General features: G+C 50.0%; 1 protein-coding gene across 1 annotated transcript; it reads left to right on the top strand.

Annotated features, from left to right (window-relative positions):
* The first annotated feature begins 2,017 nt into the window (after positions 1-2,017).
* Positions 2,018-22,530, top strand: VSTM2A (V-set and transmembrane domain containing 2A). The gene is made up of 5 exons (XM_087821443.1): positions 2,018-2,108; positions 3,815-3,981; positions 4,947-4,997; positions 6,388-6,724; positions 22,321-22,530. Exons 1-5 carry the CDS (start codon positions 2,033-2,035, stop codon positions 22,395-22,397), a joined length of 708 nt encoding a protein of 235 aa, XP_087677569.1. The 5' UTR covers positions 2,018-2,032; the 3' UTR covers positions 22,398-22,530.
* The last annotated feature ends 2,920 nt before the right edge of the window (positions 22,531-25,450 follow it).

Genomic DNA, 25,450 nt, shown 5'->3' with positions numbered 1-25,450 from the left:
AGGACTCACCTCTGGGGCCTAGAGGGGAGTTTTATTTTCCGGGTAACGTTCGGCATGGAGTAGACGGATTAACCTAGGTCTGCATCTACATTCTGAGCACATTGCCCATGAGACTTGCTCATTCGGGGGGATGACATACTTCAGGATCATTTGTTCGACCCAGAAGGGAATAGCTGCTTGTTGGCCTAGACAAGAACAGATGTGAAACCCCACGACTTTCTCCAGATGTTTTCTTCTGCCGCCACCCACAGTGAGAAATCAGGGCGGCTTCGGGAAACAAATACGACTGCTTCAAAGACATTGTGGCTTTGTTTTCTGGTCTTGTGAGGCACCTCCCCGGTCGGCGGTACACAGAGGTTTAAAAATCCAACTGCTCTGTTAAGGTTAATTTTTTTTTTTTTCCTGGTCAGGGGAGAAATTAGCCAACGACAAATGTTTATAAGTAAAACGAAAATGCATTTTACTGCATTTGGTTTCCTGGCCACATTGTTAAGACTGAGTCATGTTTCCAAACAGGATTGAAGATTCGAGGTGTTGATAGAAACGGGGGGTGGGATGAAATATCTGGTTCTCTGCTTAGAGAGCAGATAACTTTGATTCTGTTAAAGACATTTACCATCGCTGACTAATGGTTGGACTTCCTAAGGACAGAGTCTTTGACTGATGGCTCCTGCTCCTGAATTCTCGCTGAGGAACAGAACAGACGCCTCGGAGCTTCTCCAGGGCGGAGGTACAGCTAGACTTGCTCCAAATTCTAAAACTTGCTGTGTACTTTTTGTCCCTAAAACAACCTCCCGTGTTCCTGGGGAGCATTGAAGCAGTATCGTGTCCGGCCAAAGAAAAGCAAATAAAACTAACCAAGACTACATGGTATTTAAAACCCCTCCCTCCCCCCTACCCCCCCCCCCGTCCCAAAATACACTCGAGGCAGAGGCAGTGGGGCGTGTGGATTTTAAAAATAAATAAAAGTAAACGTCGTGCGGGGGGGATCTCCGCTCCGGGGGGCTCCCTCGGTGCGTGACTCTGCGGCCTGCGGGGCGCGGGCGCCGCTGGGCTCCAGTGGGCGCGGGTGGTAACTGGTTAAGACGCGTGCCCTCGACGGCTGGGTTCAACCGGAGCCCCAATCCCGGCCCGAGCCACCCCCACCCACCCCCAACGTGCCCCAAGGCCCCCTCCCCGCCCGAGCCACCCCCACCCACCCCCAACGTGCCCCAAGGCCCCCTCCCCGCCCGAGCCACCCCCACCCACCCCCAACGTGCCCCAAGGCCCCCTCCCCGCCCGAGCCACCCCCACCCACCCCCAACGTGCCCCAAGGCCCCCTCCCGGCCCCAGCCACCCCCACCCACCCCCAACGTGCCCCAAGGCCCCCTCCTGGCCCCGCTGCCCCGCAGCCCCGCGCCGGTGATCTCTGGCCCCTTAAGCGCACAGCGAGCTGATGCTGGAAAGAATCACTCGACGAGGGGGCGGGGAGGGAACGAAACAAATTGGGGGGGCGGGGGGACATCAAACGCTCTGCTCTGCGCAAGGAAGCCGGAGCCCAGCCCGCCCCCCGCGCGCTGCGTGGCCCGGCTGGGGCGCGGGCGGCCCGGCGCGCACGGGGTTAAAGCGTCGTCGCAGCCATTCGGGGGAAAAGTTGCGGCGCCGCGAGCCCGCCGAGGTCCTCCGCCCGCCCGGCCCACTCTGCGCGCCCGGCTGGCGCGGCGTGGGGGGCGGCGGCCACGCAAGCCCGAGCCGCGGCTGACGTGGGCCGCGCGGGCGGCCGGCGGGACGCGGCGGGCAGGCGGCGGAGACGCTCCGCGCGGCCGGCGGCTCTGCGCTCCGGCTGCCCAGCCCCGGCCGCCGCAGCCCCGCGCCGCGCCCGCGCCGCCTCCCCGAGCCAGGGCCCAGCCCGCGGCGGGATGCGGGCGGCGGCGCGCGCCGCGCTCTGAGACGCCGCCGACACGGGCGCGTTCCTCTCTTCGGGGGCTTCTTGGCTGCTGGCTACACCGATGTGACCCCCCCCCCCCCCGGCTCCTCCCTTGTATTTTTTGGAATGATGGGGATCTTTGGGGCGTATGTCGGACTCGTCTTCTCGCTGGTCTACGTGCAGCAAGGGCTTGCTTCCCAAGGTAAGTCTGTGCTCGCTGCCAGATGCGCCTGTGCTGGGGCCGTGCGCGCGCGCGTCCAGGCGGATGCGAGGTTCCTGCGAGGGGCCGCGGAATCCGGCTCTGCTGGGCATTTTTCCTTAAAGTTGATTCAGTGGTCGGCAAGCGGGACTTGCGAGCAGGTCTCTTTGGTGCCTGACGGTGAGCGAGGTGGCCCGGCGAGCAGACACGCAGGGGTGTGCGCGCGTGTGTGCCTCCGTGTGCATGCACAAGGGAACCACTCACGCGCAGCTAATCACCGCAAACGAGCAGGGACCCTCGGCGGCCAGTCCTCCCGCTCCCTGCCGGCAGATGGGTTTAGATAAGTGTCTTTTTTCGGGGTCCCTGTGACTTCGTCTGCATGTGTGTGTATCAAAGGACGGCGTCCTGCTCGGAGGCCGCGCTCAAAGGCACGGCCGGCATCCCAAGCAGGGCGGCAGCCCCGGGAACGCGGCCGGTCAGGACCCGCAGGCTGCGGCGCCGCTTCAGCACCACGAACAGAGCTCGCCCCGCGCGCGAGGACGCGTCGGCCCCGAGGAGCGCAGGCCGCGCCTCCCTCCCGCGCCAGCGAAAAGTCCTCTCCCGGCTGAAGCCTTCCTCGCGTCCCCCGTTCGCTTTGGGTGTAAATGCAGGTCCATTGCAATGCAGGTCACTTGGGATTTCGTGAAATCGTGAAAAGGGGCGCTGACGGTGTCTTTCCTTAAAAATTGGGGGGAGGGGGGATGTGCGTTCCCCCTGCGCCAGCCCTGCAGCCCCTGGGCCCCCTCTCCGGGCGTGTGCGCTGTGTCTGTGCCCACTGCCAGCCCCAGGTGTCTCTAACGCTACTTTTAGGGAACCATCCGCTCTTCCCAACTGTCCCTGAGACAAGATAAAGAACCACCATCCAAAGCAGCCGTGTGCAAGGGATGCCTTGGGGAGAAAGGGAGCGTGGCATCCTTGTGAGTTTGGCTACGGTTCCACGAATCTTGCAAACTAGCAGGGTCGAGGTTGGTGATGAAGATGGGGGGGGATCTCTCTAGTGACTTCACAACACTCTTTCATCTGAACCAGGTCCAGGGGTGAGCCTGACCCCCCAGGACGTGCGGCAGTTTACAATGCAATGGCTTGAGGGAACCCCTGTGAAGGTGAAGGTGGACAGAAGGAAACATTTACAGCCTAGAAAGTGCGAGGCTGGTTTCGGGGCTGCGGCCTGAGATTCACAGTTGCTGATGGTTCGATAAATCAGGAATGTGCGTCTCGACAGGTGACCGTGGTCCGTTCTCTGGGACGTGAGACACGCAGTTACCGCAGATGGTTTAGAAACTTGGGGGCCAGAGGCTGTCCTCACGCATCAACTTGACAGATGCGTCTAAAACGCACCTCAGTCCGTTTGGGGGAGCACTGCGGTCTGACAAGAGGTTTGCGTTGCTTCTGGGGAGCAGCCTGGCTAACAGAGGGCGTTATTGGCAAGCTCGTTAGGTTTTCCTTTATCAGACCCGATGGACGGCGACGTGGTTCAGGCAGGATGCCAAAAATCAGGCGGGCGAGCGGCGGCGAGGGGGCGGGGCGGGATGTCACAGAGCGGGTTTTGTTCTCGGTTTTGGGGTGTTTTTTTTTTTTTTCAGGCCAAGAAAAATGTAGCGATCTCTCAAGGGAAGAGAGGCGGCCAGGGCGGTGTGGACACGCTAAAAGGACGCCTTTCTGTTTTACAGCAAAATTTACTGAGTTTCCGCGCAACGTGACCGCGACCGAGGGGCAGAATGTGGAGATGTCGTGCGCCTTCCAGAGCGGCTCGGCCTCCGTGTACCTGGAGATCCAGTGGTGGTTCCTGCGGGGCCCCGAGGACCCGGAGCCCGCGGCCGAGGTGGCCGGCGCGCAGGTAGCCCCGGGGCTGCGTCCGTCCCCTCCCTCCCCGCGTCCCCCGGGCGTCCGGCCAGGGGGCCCGCGGCCCAAGGCGGTGCCCGGGTGCCCCTCGGGACCCCGGCTCCCTCGGCGTGACGGAGGCCCAGGGACCCCGGGGGGGCGCCTGAGTGTGTCCTGGAGACTCCAGGTTGAAGCCCAGGAGGAAGACTTGCGAGTCTTTCTGGTGGAAGCTGGGAACGGCCCCTCCGGTCAGCGCTGGCTCTGCGGTGTTGGCCGGTCCGGGACGCTCGCGGCCCCATCTCGGGGACCGTGGGCCCGCGGGGGGAATGCTGGGGCCGGCCCACGCCCGTGACCCGCAGAGAGGGGAGTGAGAGTGGAAGGAGGCAGAGGGGGCGAGGGGAGGGAGCGAGGGCCCCAGGAGAGGGGGCGAGGGGGCCAGAGGGAGGGACCCTAGGCCCCTGGAGAAGAGGCGAAGGGCCGCGGGGGGGGGGGGGGGGCGCAGGGGGCGTGGCTGGGAAGAGGGAGGGGAGAGGAGGTGGGCGGAGAAAGGAGGGGAGAGGGAAAGGGAAGGAGGGGGTCGGAGCGCAGCCTGGCGACGGGTCAGCGAAAGAGGCGCAGACGGGTCGGGGCTGCGGGGGCCAGAGAAAGGAAATCCGTCCATGAGGCCCCAGGGAGGGGGCGCAGTCGGGGCAAAGGCTCAGAGTGAGTCCCGTCCCCGAAAACTTCCGCCCGCACGCGCGCCCGCGCCCCCGCCCCTGCCTCCCTCCCTCCGGGACACCGCGCGCCCGGGGCGCATCCGAGCGGCGCGCGTCCAGGCAGCGCCCCCGCGCGGTGGTGGCTCGGCCTCGCCCGCGCCGCCGGGCCCGCGCTCCTCCCTCTGCTACACCGGCCCCCCCCCGCCCCCCAAGGCTCCGGCGACCGGGCCGCGGCGGGTCCCGCCGGGCCGTCGGGTCCGGGCTGAGCCGCCGTCTCCTCCCGCAGGTGGAGCTCCTGCCCGACCGCGACCCGGACAACGACGGGACCAAGATCAGTGTGAGTATCGCGGGCCGGCGACAGGGGGCGCTGCCGGGCAGCCCGCGGAGAGCCGCGCCCGGGGCTCCAGCTCAGGGTCCTCTCCCCCGGCCTTTCAGCTTCCTGTCCTGGAAACGGCCGCTCCCCAGGCGCGGGGCGGGAGCCCGCGCCTCTCACCTCCCCGGCGCATAGAGACTGAGAATGGTTCAGAGCGGGTCCAGTGGAGCTATTTATTGTAATCACGTAAATGCCAGAGAATCGTTCTGCTCTCTAGCGAGAGGTGTGCGAGACTTTTTTTTTTTTTTGCGTTTTAACAGTTATATAACTGTAAGAGCAGAGCGCTGCAATGCTGCTGTCCATTCAACATTGTGGGGATAGTGATGCTTCTGGATACACGAAATCATATGAGTAGAAAATCAAAAGCCAATATGGACATAGACGCATCATTGAAGAGGTTAACCCATTGTAATGTACAGATATCTTTCCGCTTTGCTGGTTATCACTTGTCGTAACTGTGTGTGGAGCATTCTGAATGTCTTATGAAATCCATCATCATTCAATCATGCATAATATATGGTGGATATCAAATCTAGCTGTTTTGATAAAGATGCTTAGGGACATATATTACATATTATATAGAATTTTATATGTTATATACATAATCACATATATATAATCTTGCTATTAATCTGGCCTACAAATTATTAGAAGAAATAAGGGAGCCAATTTCAATTTTGAAAATCAAAGCATTATAAAGTTCCAGTAGCATAGAAACCCTGTAATGGTGAGAGGAAGGGGAGGGGTGTACCCTGAGCCCCAAGACTTCGGGTGGTATCAGTCTGCACCCTGGGCCATGCCACCCCATGCCTGTAGGTCAGAGTGTACCAAAAACATCGAGAAGAAAAATCGTGACTATCCAAGTCCATTGTGTCAGTACCTTTAATAGTTATTCCAACGTGGGGATAAAAGCTCATTCTCAGTTGAACTCGCCCTTGGTCACAGCCGCCCCCCAGGTATTTCTGTGGCCTCTCAGAGGTGGAGCCGAAAGTAAAGAGATTGTGTAAAGTCCAAACTTGACCTCACTCGGTTCACGCTTCACTCCACTGAGCTAACCAGGCAGAGGCGACCCCATGAGTGGAAAACGGCAGAGGTGTCGCCAGAATCTGGGGAACGGGGATGGTGTGGCTGGTGGGATCAGGCGCAGGCTGAACTGAACTCACTAGGCCCTGAGCTGGAGTAGACCGGGGTCAACGAGACCTTGAGATTTCACAGCTGAGACCCTCAGGAGCTCTCTGACCGTAGCCATGAAGACTTGCATTGTCCAAGGTGAGCAAGCTCAGGACAAAGTCTGGAGACACCATCATTTCATGCAGGCCCCCCCCCTTTTTTTTCCTTCCCCGCAATGCTGCAGACAGTGAAAGTCCAAGGCAACGACATCTCCCACAAGCTGCAGATTTCCAAAGTGCGGAAAAAGGACCAGGGCCTCTACGAGTGCAGGGTGACCGACGCCAGCTACGGAGAGCTTCGGGAGCACAAGGCCCAGGCCTTCCTGAACGTCACCGCCAGCGGCCACGCTCGGAGGGTGCAGGCCTTCGAAGCCTCGCCCATGTGGCTGCAGGACGCCAAGCCGAGGAAGAATGGCTCGGCCGCCGCGCCCAGCAGCACCCACGGCTCTGCCAGCCAGCGCGCGCCCTCCACCTCCAGCCCTCAAGCGGTAGCCAAAATCCCCAAGCAAAGTCCACAATCAGGTATGCGAACCCATTTCGAGCCTTCATTTTACCACTCACCAAGCCCTCCCCAGGACGGTGGCCCGAGGAGGGTAGACGGGTTCACGATGACGGTTTATGAAACTGGGGACCTAGCTCAGCTGAAATGATGAGACGGGACCCAGTGGGCCTGAGACTGGCCTTCACAGGGGAGGTCACCTGCCCCGTTAGTGGCTGGCAGTGTTTCCTGTCCGGGGGACCTAAGAGCTGGACTTTGGTTTACCTTCTGTATTTACACACGCTAAGAACAATAAATCACGCGATGTTGGTTGCATTATAAATGCATGTGCATTTTCTCTACAGATTTATGTTTCCAAAAATGACCCAAATTAAGACCCTCTCCCTTCATCAAAAATGTAGATGAGAGGGGAACACATTTTCAGCAACCCTTAGCATTAGGCGGGGCTGTCCCCCAAGGGCTTTAGCGTGTGAGAGAAACGTCAGCTGCCGGTGGTGAGCGGTGACGGTAACGGCAGGAAGTGGCCGGAGACGAGGCAGCTCCCGCAGATGCGCCTTCGACGCCGTTGGGAAGCTTAGTCACACGTCCCCAGCGCCAGCTGTGCAAGTTAAAGCGGTTCTGAATCGCAGTGGTTTACGCGGCGGTTCCGCCCGTGGGAACTCGGTGGAGCTCCCACCTCGGGGTGGGATGCAGGCTTCTCGGGACCTTCTGGGTTCCACTCCAGCACTTGACGTAAGACTGTAGCAAGGAGGGGGCGTAAAAATATTTATAGTTCTTTATGTTCTTTCTCTTTACAGTTTACCGTCGAAAAAGTGTTGCTACTAGCATTGGTCATAGAACGTTACATCGCTAACTACCAAGGTTTCTGTAGCCAGTAAATTTTTAAGAATCTGGCCATTTCATCAGGAATATATACATTCTTATCATCTGATCTTAGCTATGTCTTTAAATCCTTCCTTGTGACCAGTACTTTTGAAACAGTGAGTGCACCCTAGATTTCCTCCTCACGGTTCCTGTGCTGATGGCGTGTTTGTGGAGAGCTTGGCTGAGGGTCCCTGTGAGCTCGCAGTGCCTTGCAGGGTAGGGGAGTGGCCATCTCCGCACGCCTCGGTCACGGCGATTCATGTCGGCCTATGAATAGGTGACCTGCCTTCACTAAAGCTCAGTTTGTGTGGCTTTGTCTCATTTTCCTCTTTATTGTCTCTTTTGTTCCCCAAATTAAAGAACAAAACCACACTTAGAATATATATATATATATATATATATGTGCATTAGATGCTTATATATGTGCTTGTACATACGTAGCACACGCATATATGTGTACCTGATGGTTATACCTTTTTTTTCAAAGAGAATTCTCTCCCTGACTCCACACTCTAATCAATATCTTTTTTTTTTATTGATTTTTAGAGAAAGAGGAAGGGAGGGGATAGAGAGAGAGAAACATCAGTAAGAAAGTCATTGATCGGCTGCCTCCTGCACGCCCCCTACTGGGGATCGAGCCCGCAACCTGGGCATGTGCCCTGACCGGGAATCGAACCGGTGACCTCTTGGTTCCTGGGTGGACTCTCAGTCACTGAGCTCCACCGGCCAGGCTGACGGTTATAACTTTTGCAGCCATTATTTGATAGAGATTTCATGTCTTTGAAGGCATTTCCCTCCCTTTAGTGCCATCAAAAGACGAAGCTAGACACTATATGCAAATTACAGAGTAGCCTACAGATAGTTTACAGCCTAATTAGAGAAAACTCCAAGTCATGCAAGTGAAATTATTAACCCACATAGAATATTCCAAGCTAGATATCAGAAACCCGCTCTGCGGAATAAAATCGAACGTTTTATTACCTATTCCAGTGGAGGATTCTAAGCATAGAATAAAATGTTCCAGCTATTTCTAAACTATTAACTTTTGATTATATAATGTACTCTGCAAATACCTGTTTTATTTTAATACATCTGTTTTAGTATTGAGATTGGAGCTAAACGGTAAACTCTAGAGATCTTCTAACAATTTTCAAGTGAAAATCACCGCTGATTTTGCAGCCCACTCCCAGGCTCACCCATCGCTTTTCCTGGAGTAAGGTGACTGGAGAGAAGGGGTGCCGACTCATGGAAGTCTCTATTCACTAAACATTATCTGCTTACAGCAAAGATTAATCCGAAATATATCAAAATTTCTAATTTTTTTCTACCAATGAATACTGGAAAACACTTTTTATACCTGTAACAAATTTTCTAACTTCTAGTTCAGAAGCTGGGGGGCCCAGCCACCCATTCTCTTCGTGTGTAAGTTTCTAGACTTGCACAATCATTATACAAAACGCAGTGTCTGGGATGGATATTTATACAGTAATTCACTGTACTGCCCACATCCTGACTTATAATTTTGCTTTATAATTTCTCAGGCTGTATTCAACTAAAGCTGATTTCAGCACCCACACTTTATTTACTCACTCATTCCCTCTCCATCACTCACATCTCCAATTCTGACCTCTTTCTGGAGAGCCAGGCTGGGGTTCACTATTGCCCCCCAATATTTCTCCACATATGTGCACCATGGCAGAGTAGAGAGGGCTGCACATTTGTTGACACTCCACCATGGAGAGGCCCCCAGCGCCTTTCCTGAGCCGCCCTGTGACCACTTTCACAGTAAGAGGTGGAGTCATGCCATGCAGGTCAAGCTACGCTCATTGCAGACCTCGCTTTAAGAGGACCGGCAGCTTCTTCTGTGGCCTCTTGGAAGCCAGCAACCTTTTCAGAAGTGCAGTGACCTTGACATCACCTTCCCCAGCAAAGCCCAAGCCCCCAGCCTTGAACTTGAGCCCCAGCTGCCACGTCATGGCACTGGGAGAGACCCCAAGCTGGCACTGCCCCCTGAGCCAGCGGGACACAGACTCCTGAGAGATCATAGCCGAGGGTTGTTCTCAGGCACTCGGCTTCAGGGGGGTTGTTTCATAGCAATACAATATCCAAGTCAGGCCCCTGAACCCCAGCATCCAGAGCTGAATTTATTATCTTAGCTTTTCCGCCGAAACACAATGTTCTCCCTCCGATGTTCCCAAACTCTTTTAATAACAAACATCATCACAACCACAGGTCTTGAGACCTTGAAAATGTCCTATCACCCCTTCTTCGGTCAGTTGCCACAGCGAGCCAGTCATCGGGTCCTACCAGTGGTCTCTTCAGAGTGTCCTTGACCAACGGATCTTCTCTGTTCCGCCAACGTGGGCTCAGCTCTCAGCACAAGCCTCTTCTCTGTCTCCTCTGCTTAGCCGGCTCCCGGTAACATGCCTGTCCCCCTTCTCAAACACGGAGCGGCCACGGCAGGGCGAGCAGTCAGGAACGGCGTCTCCACGGCGCCGTCGCCGACGCTCATGGCCTGGTTTCCAGCCCCGTTTCTCCTGAGTCCCTCGTCCTCGCACATCGGCTCCCTACGTGGTATTTCCTGAGTGTTTTTAGACACTTTCTTACTTCTGTGACTTAGGAAATGCCGTTTTCTTGGCGTGGGTCATTCCTTATTTGCTGATGCAAATTCTTCTATACAGCTTCGCGGTATCGTCATGGTGAGAATCAATTTTTGTCACTCAGGCCCCCAAGGCAGCTTGTGTGTTTACCTTGAAGCCCGCCGCGGGCCTCGTAGGACTTTCTTCCTGGGACTTCCCTCCTTCGGTGCGGGGAGTCCCGCTTTCCGGGCGCCTCTCGGTGGCAGGCAGAGCAGGTGGGCGTCTCCCTAACAAGGACTTCTTGGCTGCAAACACGACAGGCTGCACTCACTTTCTTTAAGTGCCCAGGGCAAGCAGAGCTCATGTTTGGTGGAACACAGGGAAAGAGAGAGGAACGATATATGTTTGTTTTTCTCCTCTTTCTCTTATGATTATATTTACATCACTAGCGCCACCACCACCCCAAAACGGAGCAAGACTCCTCCGCAGTGTTTCTCAAATAGGTGGGCAGGCGACTGTGCCAGACTCAAGCTTGTGAAAATCCATACTCCAGGACTTCATGCAGCACCTATCGGATCAAAAGTTGAGCCTAGAACTAGAAATAGGCATTTCTGTGAGTGGTAAATTATGAGAATCGTGCGCTCTAAAAAGTTCTTATGGGTGAGAAAATTTCTTCTGTCATTGACTATGGGATGTGTGTGTGTGTGTGTGTGTGTGTGTGTGTGTGAGAGATGCCACTAAATACTTCATTAGACGCGGGTCTTTTGCTGGGACCTGTTCTCCGGTATCGAGGTGAACTCGGCAAGGTGTCCTCTCGGCCCCCGCGGTCCGCAGCTGGCGCGGCTCAGGTGTCGCGACGTTCCCCGGGCGGCGTCTGTGGGGGCCTCTGGCCGCTCCGCGGGACCGCTCATTCTCTGGACTCTGAAATATGGTGGTTGCGTTCCCACCACGGTGCGAGCCCGAGCGGGAGCAGCAGCCGCTCCAGCCGCTAGAAGCCGAGCGCTGCCCTGCGCCGCGGCCGGGTAAGCGTGGCGGCTTTCCAGACTGCCCGGCCGGCAGGACGGCCTCAGGCTGAAGCCGGAGCTGCTGGGGGGGGGGGGGCCGAGGCGCTGGCAGGAGGTGGTTTTCCTGATCCAAAGTACCAGGAACCGGTCCGCGTCCAGGTAGAGAGCCAGGCGTGTAATTCGGACCTTAATGTTGATTTTGGTGTAAATGATCCAACTTGGCTGCTTACACTGGTAAAATTAATTTCATCATTACAGTTCTATCAGTTAAGTGGCTGCTGTGTACACCAGGTGTCTACGAATGAGACGAAACATAGATTTGAGGCAATGCTCTGGATAATACAGGCCAAGGAATGCGCTGGAGATCTGTTTGAACTGGAATTATGTAGATAAATAGTCTAGATTGGCTAGGTTCTCCCGCAAACCATATTTAACTTAACTCATTGAAACTCAGTAACTAGCTGGGTCTGCAAACCCAAGGCCTCGCTGTGGGCTGCAGGGCTCCCCGGTGCGTGGATGGCCACGTTGAGGTTCACCCGTGACCACCAGGAGCTCTGCAGCCGAGGAGGGACACGCTGCAGGTCTGCCAGTGTCCTAAGCTCCTGTCTCTAACGATTTCATGAAGCTGCCAGAGAAGCACTTTCTGGGTAGATGACCAAAGGGTGAAGAAGTGGCGGCAAAGATCTCACTTTCCCGGTCAAGGTGACCCAGGTCCTCAAAGCAAGGTGAGGGCGCCTTCTCCCAAGGAACACGCTGCCAGCTGTTCTTGACACAAGTGCATCTGTCTCAGCTGCAAAGAGCAGAGAGAAACACAAAGCTGCTTCTTTGACCTGCCTGTGGCCCAGCCGCACGCTCCTAGAGGCGTAGGCACAGCGGCGAGGGAGGGAGACGGCTCACATCTCAGCCCCATCACTCAGGGCCGTGTGTGTCTCCATGTCCTCACTTTGAGGATTAAATGCAATTATATATGTGCAGAGAGACCACGGCACTGCCCAGGCCTCCCAAGTGATACCCACTTGCTGGGCTTACATGCCCATTGGTGCCTTGTGCCCATATATTCTCATGACGGCAGCAGTGAAATGAGGAAGGTGAGGGCCACACGCCGCCTGGCCCTACCGGGGCAAGAACTGGCCTTGCAGGGGCTGTCAGTGATGAGTCAAAGAAGGAAGACTTTAAAGAAATACAGAATGCAAAACTTGAAATCCATCCGAGGCTTGTGCTTAGACGACAGGAAGAAATTCAAGTTATGATTTTTAATTACTTGATTCTTGTGTCCCTATCGATAACATTGAACAATGATAACTTACTGCTTTTGTTATAAGGGGAAAAAACATTATTTAAAATTTTCCAACTTTAAAAATAGGCAATGACAGCTTGTGAGAGGGAAAACAAACCAAACCATCAAGTAAAATATACTTAATAAGTAAAGAAAGAAAGGTAAAGTGAAACAATGGTATTGTGTGATTGTGGAGCTCACAACAAATTAAATATATATACACACACATGATCATGTATTTACAGGTGCACATGTGTATATAGACACACACGTACACGTGTGTCTGTGTGTATATTAGGAAGATGGGGTACTCAGAAATCGCTAGTAGCATTGAGATTAAGAACATTCTCTCTTCTTTCCTGGGATCTGAGTGGAGAATCTGACCATCAAATTATTCGTTCTATTTTTCTAAGCAAAGTGGGTGAGCTTGATAAACATATATTGACTAAATAAATCAAGCGCATATAAAGTCCATAAAGAAAACATTATGCAGTCATTTTTCCTCTCAATGGTATGACTCATTCAGTCCCCGATTCAGAGCTGGAGCAAAGTGATGAGCGATGGTGTGGTCATTGGGAGTGTCAAGGAAAATCAATACACTGGAATATTTACAAAGGGTAATTATGTTCCATTTAATATGACTGCTTCAGAAAGTCTCAGAGAGCATTTTGCATGAATTCAGAGCCTTGTGTGCACAAAACAGACTCGATATAAGATCTAAATTAAACTCTGAGTGCTTGAATTAGAGGGAATTGTGAGAGCTAGGAGTTAGAATAAAGATAAATTTTTTTAAAAGCTAAGAATTAGAATTGCTCGCTCTCTGTGGCCTACCACTATGGGACTGTTGGAAAAGTAAAAATGAGAAGTTCAAATGAAGCACATTGATTACCTTCACGGACACAGGAATTGTAATGAAGATTAAATAATGCAGTCAGATTCCGCAGACTTCAAAATACAAAGGTGCCAAGCCCTGTAGCTACGTCCTTAACAGCATCTTCTTCAGCCATTTGGAAAATATTTCATACTTTATTTTTCTGATTAAAAAATGTATTTGTTATGAAGGCAATTTTCTCACTTCTCTTGGCATTGTAAAGAGATGACTTGAGAAATGCTGCATTTAGGGACCAAGCAGTAGAATCACAACCACTCAATAGAAAAATAAAAAACTTTAGAACATAAAAACTCACTCTCCTTCCAAAGATCTGAAAATATAAAAGTTTTTAAAGAAATAAAGTAACGGTCCTGAGAAAGCTTGTGCCCGCAAGGCACCCCGCTGCCCCGGGGGGTGTGAGCCTTCCCGCACAGCTGCCCACATGAGGTTCGAGGAAGTGAACAGTTTAAATAAAACGCCGATGCGGGGGGCGGGGGCGGGGGCGGGGGGCAGGGGCCGGTGCGAATTGCGCGTCGATGCTTTTGGTGGTGTTGAAGCACCTGGCACTGTGCTTAGCACGTCGTTAGAGTTAAATACCTGTTTCGGAATTGAACGCTATGTTTTGACAAAGCTCTTATGAGGGAATATTGCTAAGAAGATACATACATCTTTATGTAATTTGGTCGATCTTTAAGGAAACAACCCCAGACCACTTGGGCATCAATGGAGAGAGAGGGTTAGAAAATAGCCCTTGGGCTATCCCTCATTCCACACCTATGACAACAATATTCCTCTATTTTAGATTATGTTTCATAAAAAATCCCCTGTAGGAAGTCTGAGGAGCAGTCCCTTGCAACCATGTAGTTGTATCATTTTATTTGCCTTGATAAGTAGGATATGGATTTTTTAAATCTTCAACTATCTCTGGCTTCAACTGGCTTCATTCCAATGGCTAAGAAAATTTCTGTTATGAGGATAAGGTATAAAATATTCTAATCCAGATAATTCTGAAATAGCTACTTTAGTGAAAAGGGTGAAAGCATTGACTCAAACTTGGAAACTATGTGGGCATCTTAAGAAATCTTACTCATGTTAAAACAAGTGCGTTTTCTGAAGCTGTATCACTGGTGCTTTTTTGTATCCTATGGCATTAGGTCCTCAAACAATTTTTCCTCAAAAAAAAAAATTGCTGAACAATTAAAATTAATTTTTAACTTAGCAAATCACTGTGCTTATAAAGTATGGTGGTAGCTTTCTCTATTTCTGTTTATATAAGAAAATGTGTGAAAATGAGACCATAGTCACAACTCCGTCTCTTTCCTTCTTTCTTTTACTTCGGATCTTTGACTGAGTCTCTCGGCTGCCATTTCCCTAAGTACAAGGCGTGTTTCCCTCCTTGGTGAGGAGTTTTCCTCTGGTGGGGCTGGCGACGGGTTCGAGGATGACCTGCAGGCAGTGTGGGTGGGACCAGGCCTGTCTCTCCCGTCAGACAGTGGTGGCTCCGATAGGAGCACACATCCCTCTGGCCTCTTTGCTCCACAGTGAACAGCCCCAGCTCCTCCCTCGGGGCGAGCTCTCCTACCCTCCCCTGGGACAAGTGCCCCGGGGCCTCGGGGCCTGCGGCAAAGTCACCCCACACGGGTCCCAGCTTTCCTCACAGTCTCCTCCAGTACCGTCCCCAAGTTAACACACTTATTTAAGCCCTTAAACAAATTGGGCATTTTTCAACCGTGTGCAGCAAACACAGGTCTGGGCAATCCTTAATACGGGATTTGCGATCCTTCCGGCAAGGTGTGGATTGATATCTACCTTCATATCATGAGTATCGAGTTTGCTGATTAATAAGAAAACACACATGCTGGAGGCAGGTTCATTCAAGCTCCATGAGTAAATAGTTTCAATCACTTTAACAGCATTTATCTATATACCTGTAAATGCAGAGCTAATCATAAATTATCCTTATTTATGTATTAAGCAGTTATTAAATATGTCATGAAAGCATCATTGCTTGAAAATATTTCATTTGTTTCTCCACTCAGTGATATGTTCTCCTTCCCCTTCCTCAAAGCCACTCACATTCCCACACATTTCTAAGAGGCAGAGTTGAGAAAGCGAGGTTTCCAGGTGTGCCAAATCGCCAGGTGAGATGACGCGAAGTAGCTTATAGAGTCCAACAGAACTGGTTTTGAACCTCAGCTGCCTCACCTGCCTGCTGAGGAAACCTGGCCACCTTGCATTCCCCTCTCAGCAAAGTTCCTCCATCAGCAGAACCATTGTAGCAGCCTCGGAGACCACAGTCAGGGATAAAGAAATAGCAGGTGCTCAAGGAATATTAGCTACTGCTGCCACCATCCACATCATCATCATCATCATCACATCATCATTGTCATCACCATCACATCATTGTCATCATTGTTGTCATCATCAGCATCACATCGTCATCATTACATCATCATCATCGTCATCACCTCATCTTCACATCATCATTGTCATATCATCATCATCACTGTCGTCATCATCATCACATGATCATCACATGATCATCACACCATTACCGTTGTCATCACATCATCATCACATCATCATCATCATCAGTCATCATCATCATCACATGATCATCATCACACCATTACCGTTGTCATCACATCATCATCACATCATCATCATCATCACTGTCATCATCATCACACCATTACCATTGTCATCACATCATCATCATCACATCATCATCATCACTGTCATCATCACACCATTACCATTGTCATCACATCATCATCATCACATCATCATCACTGTCATCATCACACCATTACCATTGTCATCACATCATCATCATCACATCATCATCATCACTGTCATCATCATCACACCATTACCACTGTCATCACATCATCATCACATCATCATCATCACTGTCATCATCACACCATTACCATTGTCATCACATCATCATCATCACTGTCATCATCATCACACCATTACCATTGTCATCACATCATCATCATCTCCATCATATCATCGTCATCGTTGTTGTCGTCATCATCGTCATTATTACATCATCATTGTCATCACATCATTGTCATCATCATCACCATCGTCCTGTCTGCACCCAGAGCAGTTCCTACCTGGATGAGAAAACTACAGTGACACTGTGCTGTTGCAACGCGCACTGTGGGTCTAGCAGGTGGGAGGCAGGATCACTTTGATGTGTCCCCTTTTTGAGTCACAGGAGGAGACTGAAATCCTGAAAGCCTGCAGGGACTCATTGTAAATGAGAGAGTCAGGAACATTCTGAGGTGAATGGCTGTCCCCATGCTCCTTGTCATTTAGACCTGCCAGCGTGGGCAGCCGCACCTCCTTCCCTGAGCTGCAATAAGAGGCCTCATAACTAGCAGAGAATGTACATTTGCTGACTAAGGGGAAGCAGGAAAGGACATTTAAACGGTGACTGCCAGCATGCCCGGGCTCAATAAAATAAGCAGTTTGTATATTGGGTCATAATGAAGCACATTTTAAAAAATAGAGGATTTCTGGAAGAAATTGGCACTGGACCCATACAAATTCTAATAGAAAGATATTCTTTTCAAAAAATTATAGGATAGAATTATGCTATTATTTGACTTTTCCCCTTCAATGGTGGCTTAGTGTGTGTGAGCTGGAATGAAAATTGCACTAAAAGCCAGCTCGGATTTTCTCCTGCAGCTACTTTAGCTCTGGAAGCTGGCGTCTGTGACAAAGGAGAGGTGTGTCAAAGCCTAGTCTGTCCCAGAGCTGGACACCCCATTCTGTATAAGCCGGGCCTCTTCACGGGCAAAGTAACATCACTGGATGGTGGCTCCTTTCATTATTGGGGGGTTTCCATTTGTAGGTTTGTTCATGTGATAAGCATCACTAATACTCGATTTTACAAAATAAAGGCTCTGGAGTCAGACCACGGAGCCCCAGCAGGAGAGAAATTGTTGTCTTTCTCTCTTTTTGCTTCTTTCGATTCTGCTAGATGCTCAAACCAAAAATAAAACAGAAAAACAGATGGAGAATTGTACCTAAATCTACAGATATCCTGAATTGTGACTGTTCCCATATCTTATCTAAACCACCTACAAGTTGAACTCTTGTCGGAAATTAATGCATCAGAGATTCACGGCCCAGAGAAAGTGGGTGTTTGGAAGCTGGTGAGCTTTAGGTGGGGTAAACTGTCTAGGTCTTGGTCAACACTCAGTCCCTTGAGTTAAATACTCAAGCCCCCTTGTGATGATCTTTCCTGGTAGCCAAGAGCTCTGGGTGTTTCTCTGCATCACTAATGGTGGCACTTTGAACAATCTGCTAAATCTTTGGTCCCAGTCTATGAAATTTGAGTAAAAAGCTTGGAAAAGACAAGCTCTTAGAAAGAAGAAGACGTGTAAGAATAATGGTGAAGCCATCTCTCACCCAAGTATTTAAGTGAATGTGGAGGAGCCTTTAAGTTCTAAAAGTCTATTATATGGAAAGTTCAAAATATTATTAAATCATAAGACATTTGGTCCACTACATGGAGCAAAACAAACTGCATTTATTATTAATGTTTAGGAAAACTAGGAGGCTGATGTTTTCGTATCCAGTATTTATGAGCTCAGAGTTGGGGAAAGAAGTTTTATATCAAATAATGTTTTTCTCTAAAGCGTGTTACGGCCAGTGCATTCTCTTGGAAAAGATTAGTGTTCATATAAATATTAGCTTCAGGTCCTGATTTAGCAGACGTGGAGACAGTGAATGGGGCCAGGTTGCCTGCCCCGGGGGTGCAGAGGGGGGCTCATCTGCATCCAGGCGCTCTGACTGCGTCGCTGGTTCCTGTTCCTGTTCCTTTGCTTTACTGCCTGCGCCCTAGGGGGCGCTGTTCCCCGTGGCTGAGCCCCACGCTCCTGATCGGTGGGGTGACAGGGGGGTGGAGCTGAACTAGCACAATGCATGTGACGCGCCTACTGCGCCTTCCCTGACACGCGGGAGATGCCCAGTCCTGAGCAGGAAGGGGGTGCAGCGTGACTCAGCGGGCCCCGCGTTCCAGCCTCCGGCCGGTCGGCCCAGGGAGGAAGACTCGGCAGAGCAGATGGCACAGTCTGAAGAGGGAGGTGCTAAGGCAGCTAAGCTCTTCCATCTGGCTGACAGGTGAGGGGCCCGAGGCGGGCTTTTCAGTCTGGGACCCTGTGCTGAGTTCAATGGGGCGGGGAGTCGGGGACTTAGCAGTCAGTGACAATGACAATCATGAGATGGCGGTGAACTGCGCAACGTCTCTACCTGATGGCTGAGGTACCACGGTCTCAACTACTGAGCTGTCGTTTCTTCGTGTTTTTTGTTTTTAAGAAGTAGATGGAGTTTGCTGTTGTTCTGTGAAATCACTGTAACCATGAAGGTAAAACCTTAGAGACTTCCTTCCATGTTTCTCCTGGGCAGACTCTCACCGGGCAGACACCGTCTTGGGAAGGCCCGCTCATCCCACCCCAGGGAAGGCGGCGTGGCTGCCTGCGTGTCGCGTGTGGTGTGAAAACCTGGAAGCTGGGTTTCTAGCTCCTGGGACTCACGGGAAGGCTTCCTAGGCTTTTCCGCTTGCGGCGCGGAGCAAACGGGTTAGGGAATCACGCCCGAGAGAGCGCTGCGCGAATAAACCTAAGAACAAACGAAAGGACCTGGCCGGGCGGGGCTCAGCGGTTGAGCGTCGACCTAGGATCCAGGCGATCGGGGTTCGATTCCCGGTCAGGGCACGTGCCCGGGTTGCGGGCTCGATCAATGACTCTCATCATTGATGTTTCTGCCTCTCTCTCTCCCTCTCCTGTCCTCTCTCTGAGATCAATAAAGATATATTTTTAAAAAAAAACAAAAACAAACGACAGGCATCTTTGTCACGAGAAGTCGAAGGAGGTCAAGAAACGTCCTTCGGGGCGAGAGAAATCTCAGGTTCCGTGGGCAGCCCCTCGCCCGGGCGTCTCTGCTCGTGCTCTTAGATAATAGCATCTCCCGTCCCTCCTCGCACAGCCTCTTGCGTTGGGGGCAAACGTTTAAAGGCTCTGCAGGCGCGTGTTAGACACTGAGTGTAATGAAAACTGATGCGTAAATGTCCCCCGTGGCCTTGAAGGAGTGCGTAGGGTCACCACTGCGATACGATATGAAAATGATGGATTACAGGTCAGTGTGAGCCACGCGGCGGCCGTAGGAAAGGCAACGCCGAAGGACGGCTGAAGGTCAGAGACGAGAGATGGCAAGGAGCTGGTGGGGACAGACACAGGGGACGGCAGGTTGTGTCAGGGCAAGAGCCGCTTAAATGCATGGTCATAGTAGGGGGTAACGGGCTGTCCTGCTTGGCCTGGGCATAGAGCAAAGAGGGGAGGGGAGGGGAGGGGAGGGGAGGGGAGGGGAGGGGAGGGGAGGGGAGGGGAGGGGAGGGGAGGGGAGGGGAGGGGAGGGGAGGGGAGGGGAGGGGAGGGGAGGGGAGGGAAGGGCCTATTCCAACACACTGTCTGGCATACTAATAGGAAGAAAATACATGAATAGTTATTCCGCTCACTTTAGAAAACATGGAAGAACTAAGTACCTTATTTGGGCTCTTAGAGGTGAGTGGAGCGAGACCGTTGGAACCCACGGCTCCTGACTACAATCCTGGCTCTTGTTTGTTCACAAAAGTAAAACATTTCTACCTGTGACAGAATAGAGCAGGATGAGGGGCCAAAGTTTGCTTTTTACAAAAAAAATAATAATAACTGTCTATAAAACAGACCATAGTGTGTCTGATAAACAAGGTTTGTACTCAGAAGAGTTAATAATGTTATGTCCAGGATAGTGAACCTCTGAATGAAATTGACTATGACGACTATTTGAGACGCGTTCACAGGACAAATTATAGCATTTTAGATTCTAGAATTTCACTGTCTACGTGTTTGGGATTACAAAGATAAAGTACACACCTCTTCATTCAAGGCATAAATAAAATATAGAAAGAAGAGACAAACAATCAGTGATTTGCTTTCTAATTTACTGTGCAGGAAAGGAAAATTTTGTAATTGGCCTGACGGAAATAAATGTCACTTAATTAAAAATATGCCAGGAAATGGATATGCCTGGAGTGGATGAATAATTTGGGCGGGGGGAGGAGAGTACTATGTTACGATGGTATATTGGCTATAATACGGCAGGTCAGAGTTTGAGGAGCCTTAAAACATAGATGCATGGAACAGACTGATGAATCTCAGAGGGAAGGGGGTGGGTAGGAAGAGATTAACCAAAGAACTTACGTGCATCTGTGCATAACCCACGGACACAGACAATAATGTGGGGAAGGCCTGGGGGGAGGGAGGATCAATGGGGGGAAAAGGGGACATCTGTAATACTTTTAACAACAAAGATAAATTTTTTAAGAAAAAGAACATGAACAGTAAAAACATGTATTCTTTTCTGTGTAATTATTAGACTCCTTTGCAATAACACTGCTCACATGAATTTTGTTTTAACTTGCACATGCTGGACATAGGGTGGTAGGAAATGTTATAATGAACGTTATATAAGATATGATGTTCCCTGTATATCCCACAGGGATGATGGGTGAGGGGTTTCCTCTGATGGGTTGACCGCCTTAGAAAGGGGAGATGACCACACAGTTTCGGTGCCTTTGAGCCGGTTTGCAATGCCCACGCTGAAAGGGAACCATGGTTTCACAGAATACCTTTTCTGAAGAGTGAACCATGTTACTTAGTTTTCTTGGTCTTGGCATTTTCAAACTCCTGTTCAATATCAGACGTTGCGTCCGTGCCATTGGCTACCTAGGGAGCCTTGTGATCAATCATTCCCTTTCGGGGTTTTTCGAAAGATGAATCCCTGGGCAAGAATCTCCCCTCAAAGGACAGCGAGAACGCTGGTTAGCTTTGGAAGCTCGGTGCTGGGTTCTGCATAGATGGAGCGTGTTTCCCTTGCACGGCCTTCGCTCTTAGAGCTGCACGTTTACTGTGCTGTCACTGTCACAGTTTTGAACCTTAGTGCCCAGCTGGAGAGAAAGATCACTCTCCCGAGGCCCATCGCTAACCTCTGGGTCTTCGGTCCTTAGGTTTCTGTGGGGGCACACTGTGTTTAACGTATGGCCCACCTACCAAATGAATCAGTGACAGCTCTAAAGAACCCTAACAGAAACACGGCAAGGCGGGGCCACCAGGTGATCATTGGAGAACCGAGCCCCAAACATTCCCGCCACAGTGACGCGTTGACGGTACAAGTTTTTGCCTCGATTGTTTTCGGTGACACTGTGGGCCTAACGTGATTTAGCTGAAATACCCGCAAGGCTGGATTTCTCCACCCTTACCCCCTTCAAACCCTTTTAAACTTCTCCAATTAAAGGAAAGAAAGAAAGAAAAAATGCTTTGAGCCTGATTATATTCTTGTTTCCCTACTGATCAAGGAAGTTCACACATTATGTAACTAGAAGCTTATTAGATAAAACATATGAAGAAAACTTGCAAAAATACAATTGAATTCTCCCCCTTACACAGTCTCCAAGCTCTTCCAAAAATTGTCAGTTCCTGAGAGCACTAGCTTGTCCTCAGAGTTCAAGGGTAAACCCTGAGAAGGACGGTCCCCTGGAGGAGAACGGCCACACGCAGCCGACCCAGACCGCAGGCCATGCCCTGGAGGCCCGGCTGGGCCTGGGCTGTGCCCCCTTCCGCTCAGGCTCAGGCGGCAGTGACAGTGACGCAGGCTGTGTCTCTAGGTCCCGCCCCTGACGGTAGGGAACGACCTGCACGGAGCGACGGGGGAAGGTGTTTGGGGCTCGCTCCTCTCGCTGTCCCCCACTGTGGAGTGGCATTGTTTGAAAACAGACCAGCCCGACCCACTTCCCGGGACTGAACTGCTTTGTATGTGTTGTCATTTGCAGTGCATGCCAAGACACTCATGAGCACCAGAGCCAAGCTGGCCAGCTAATTAAATATATATGTGTATGTGTTTAAAACAGCCTAATAAGGAGCGTTGGAAATCTTCAAGATGAGCGAATATCTTATAACTTCTTCCGCAGGTGCCAGGATAGCTACAAGCCATGGACTTTCTGTCCTGCTTCTTGTTTGTGGCTTTGTGAAGGGTGCTTTGCTTTAGTCTAAAGTGCTGACTTTTTTCCAATATCACTTTCTCTTCTTAAAGCAAAGAGCAAATCGCCTGTAAACTCTACGGAGCGGACAGCAAAGTTGACCCTAAACTCCAAGCACCACTCCGCACCCACAATAGGCTAATTTCCTAGACCAGGAGCACCTGCTTCCGGAGCGTACACGAAGAGGCTCTCACACGCTTTGTTCATACTGTTTTCTTGGGCAAATCACTGGTCTTTCATTTCAAGAGAATTAGTGAGAAGTGATAGGACATCTTCTAATAGCAGGATCTATTTTTCCCCCCTTTCCTTCCGGCGACTTAAAGCATCATCTCACTGCCCGACCGCTCAGGGGTTGGCCTGAATGTCACCGGGATAGTAAATATTTACTACAGAAACCACCATTTCCTACTAAAAGACCCGTTATCTGCAGGAAGCAAACAGATCAAAAGACTACAGAGCATAAACTGTCATCAAGCGGCACCCCCGTGGTGGGGGGGCAGGAACAAAGTCATCGACGCTGCGAGGCAAGGAGAACCTTATTTTCGATAAGAAATAATACAAGAAAGAATTCTTCTTAATTTTCCCTTTTTTCTTGGATTTTTCCCCCTTTTTCTTCATTACAGTTCTTGTTCGATGATGGTGGCAAGTTACTGATTGCGGCCAATCCCTGTCCATCCTGGGAGGTTTATATAAATACATTTTGAGTGTTCTCTATTTCAATGTATTTTAATTCATTTTGCAACTGCTGTATATGCAAACCTGACCGATTCTGTACATTGCTTCTAGTATGTGTGCTATAACTTCAAAATAGATAGACTATGACCTTCATGCAAGCTGGTTTTTATCATTATATATATAAATATATGCATAGAAATATCTATATGTTGGGTCATCGACCAACTCTTTTTGATAAAGCGTTTGTTTCTCACATGATCCTTAGATTGTGTGGACCCTGTAATGCCTTGTTTCACTTCCACAGGTTTGACACCTGCAGGCGGCCTCAGTTGGCCTCTGCTTCCTTCTGGAAAATGCATATTCAGAATTGTATCAGTCTCTGATAAATGAATTGATTTTGTTGTGTGTATGCTTGTTGGAACTTGCTATGTTTCTTTAATATATGGTGTTTATTGAGGTCCAAGGGTCTCTTGACTCAAGAATGTACACTCTGGTTTTGACAGCTGTCCGCTATTATAATCACCATTGTTACTGTCGAAAAGCAATGTTGCTCCTGGAAAGTTTGCCTTGGAGGTGAATGGAGAAAACAGAGGGGTCACCGGGATTCCCTGACTTCACGGAAGAGCACTTCTTGCTGAGGCTAAAAGTGTGCTTCCTTCGAGCTTTGTGAATTTCTGTAGCTTTGTCATTCTGTTCTTTGCTCCTGAAGACATCTTAATGTCTCCTCATTAAAAGTTAAAATGTGGTCGTTGGCTCAATAGATATGCAAAGGACGACAAATTTCTGATTGAAGATCTTGTGTTCGGTGTTCGCTTGTTAAGTGGATTATAATTTTTAATGCTCCGGGCTTATTTTTGGTTTTATGGTCATTTAGACTGTTTTGTTGAGAACCTGTTTTCTACCCTAGTGGGCAGAACTGTTTGCACGGTCCACATCCGCTGTGGAATGGATGCGGGTTGAGACAGGAATGACCTAAGTTTCCCTTCCAGAGAGATGCTCCATTTTCCTTTCCTAACAAAACCAGAAGACCCTCAGCTCCCAGCCTAAGGTCTTAAGCGGAAGCTTGAAGGCAATGAATACCTCTGCTTTTCGAAGGTAAATGCATTTGATTTTCTGCAATTCAATTACAGGCAATGTGCATATTTTCATAATATTCTTGACATTATCTTCTGAGAATTAATGTTTCATGCTAAACCTTTGATTGACATTTTTCTTGGTCATTTGGTTTATTATTTCAGTCTAATGAGAAAAATAAATAAAGGATTTGATTGCACTATTTTATTAACTTAGATATTTATTTTCTTTCAAAGTTTAATACTTAAAATGCATAAAATAATGGTAAGATAAATATTATGGTGTTAAGTCTATCCGGACTTTAAAGATCTTATACATTCAAGCATAAATTAGTAGACTGATTCAAATTCAGTCAGTCCAGGAAAATCCACCATGTAATTCACGTTTATCCAAAGATCAGGCCCTTAGATTGGTCAGCTCTAAGGCAAGACAGATCTGTGTCTGTACCAATGATGTTGACCATGCTCCCTCATAATAAGGGGCATGTGCTAGCTGGGGGCAAACTCTCAGTGGACTCGTTGTGTCAGTGTCCAAAATAAGACGTCTTTGTCACTATGCTACCAAAAATCTGACCCATTGGCCTTTTTGAGGAAAAAAAAAACATGGCATAGAAGCTATAACAAATTAAGGAGACCCTCCAGTCATTTTCACCTTATATTGCATCCCTCTGGGACTATTACTTTGTATGTAACTAGGACTATAGAAGCAAATAAAGATAGAATAAATAAGGTATCTGATTTTCTCGACCTTGATTTCCAAGGTTAAGTAATGTCTTTTTAAAAGATGAAATCATAAAAAGTTGAATTGCTTGCCTAAATCCACGTCAGAATCTTTGGCTCTTTCTTAACGACTTACAAATGACTTACAAATGAAACAAGCTGATGAAAACACTTGAGGATAAAGCAGGAGATAAAATATCTTCTAAAACCAGGGCTCTCAACCTGAGTTAGTAAGTGAGCATGGCGAAGCCCGTGAGCCCACTGAAACCATGTCTGTATTTCTGTAGATGTGTATCTGTTTTCTGGAGATGGCCCTGCACGTTCATTGATTCCGAAAATGATTAGATTAATTGCCTCAACGCTCCTTTGACCTTCCTCCGGGCCTGAATCACCAGCGTAGTCCTCCCCACTAGCCCCTCAGGCCTCCTAATGACGGCATCACCCGATAGGGTCTGGAGGTCGGGGTGAAACGGCGCCCTGGAGGCTTCAGAATATGCATACACTCTACAGGATGGAAAATCAAACTCTAAAAAATATTGGGCCGTGACGGCTTCAAGCATCCCTCTACACACGCAAGGAAGTGACAGCCCCAG

The sequence above is a fragment of the Miniopterus natalensis genome, chromosome 10, assembly GCF_054644295.1.
Source record: "Miniopterus natalensis isolate mMinNat1 chromosome 10, mMinNat1.hap1, whole genome shotgun sequence".
Lineage (NCBI taxonomy): Eukaryota > Metazoa > Chordata > Mammalia > Chiroptera > Miniopteridae > Miniopterus > Miniopterus natalensis.
The sequence above is the reverse complement of the archived record's forward strand: the minus strand, read 5'-3'. Positions and strand labels throughout refer to the sequence as shown.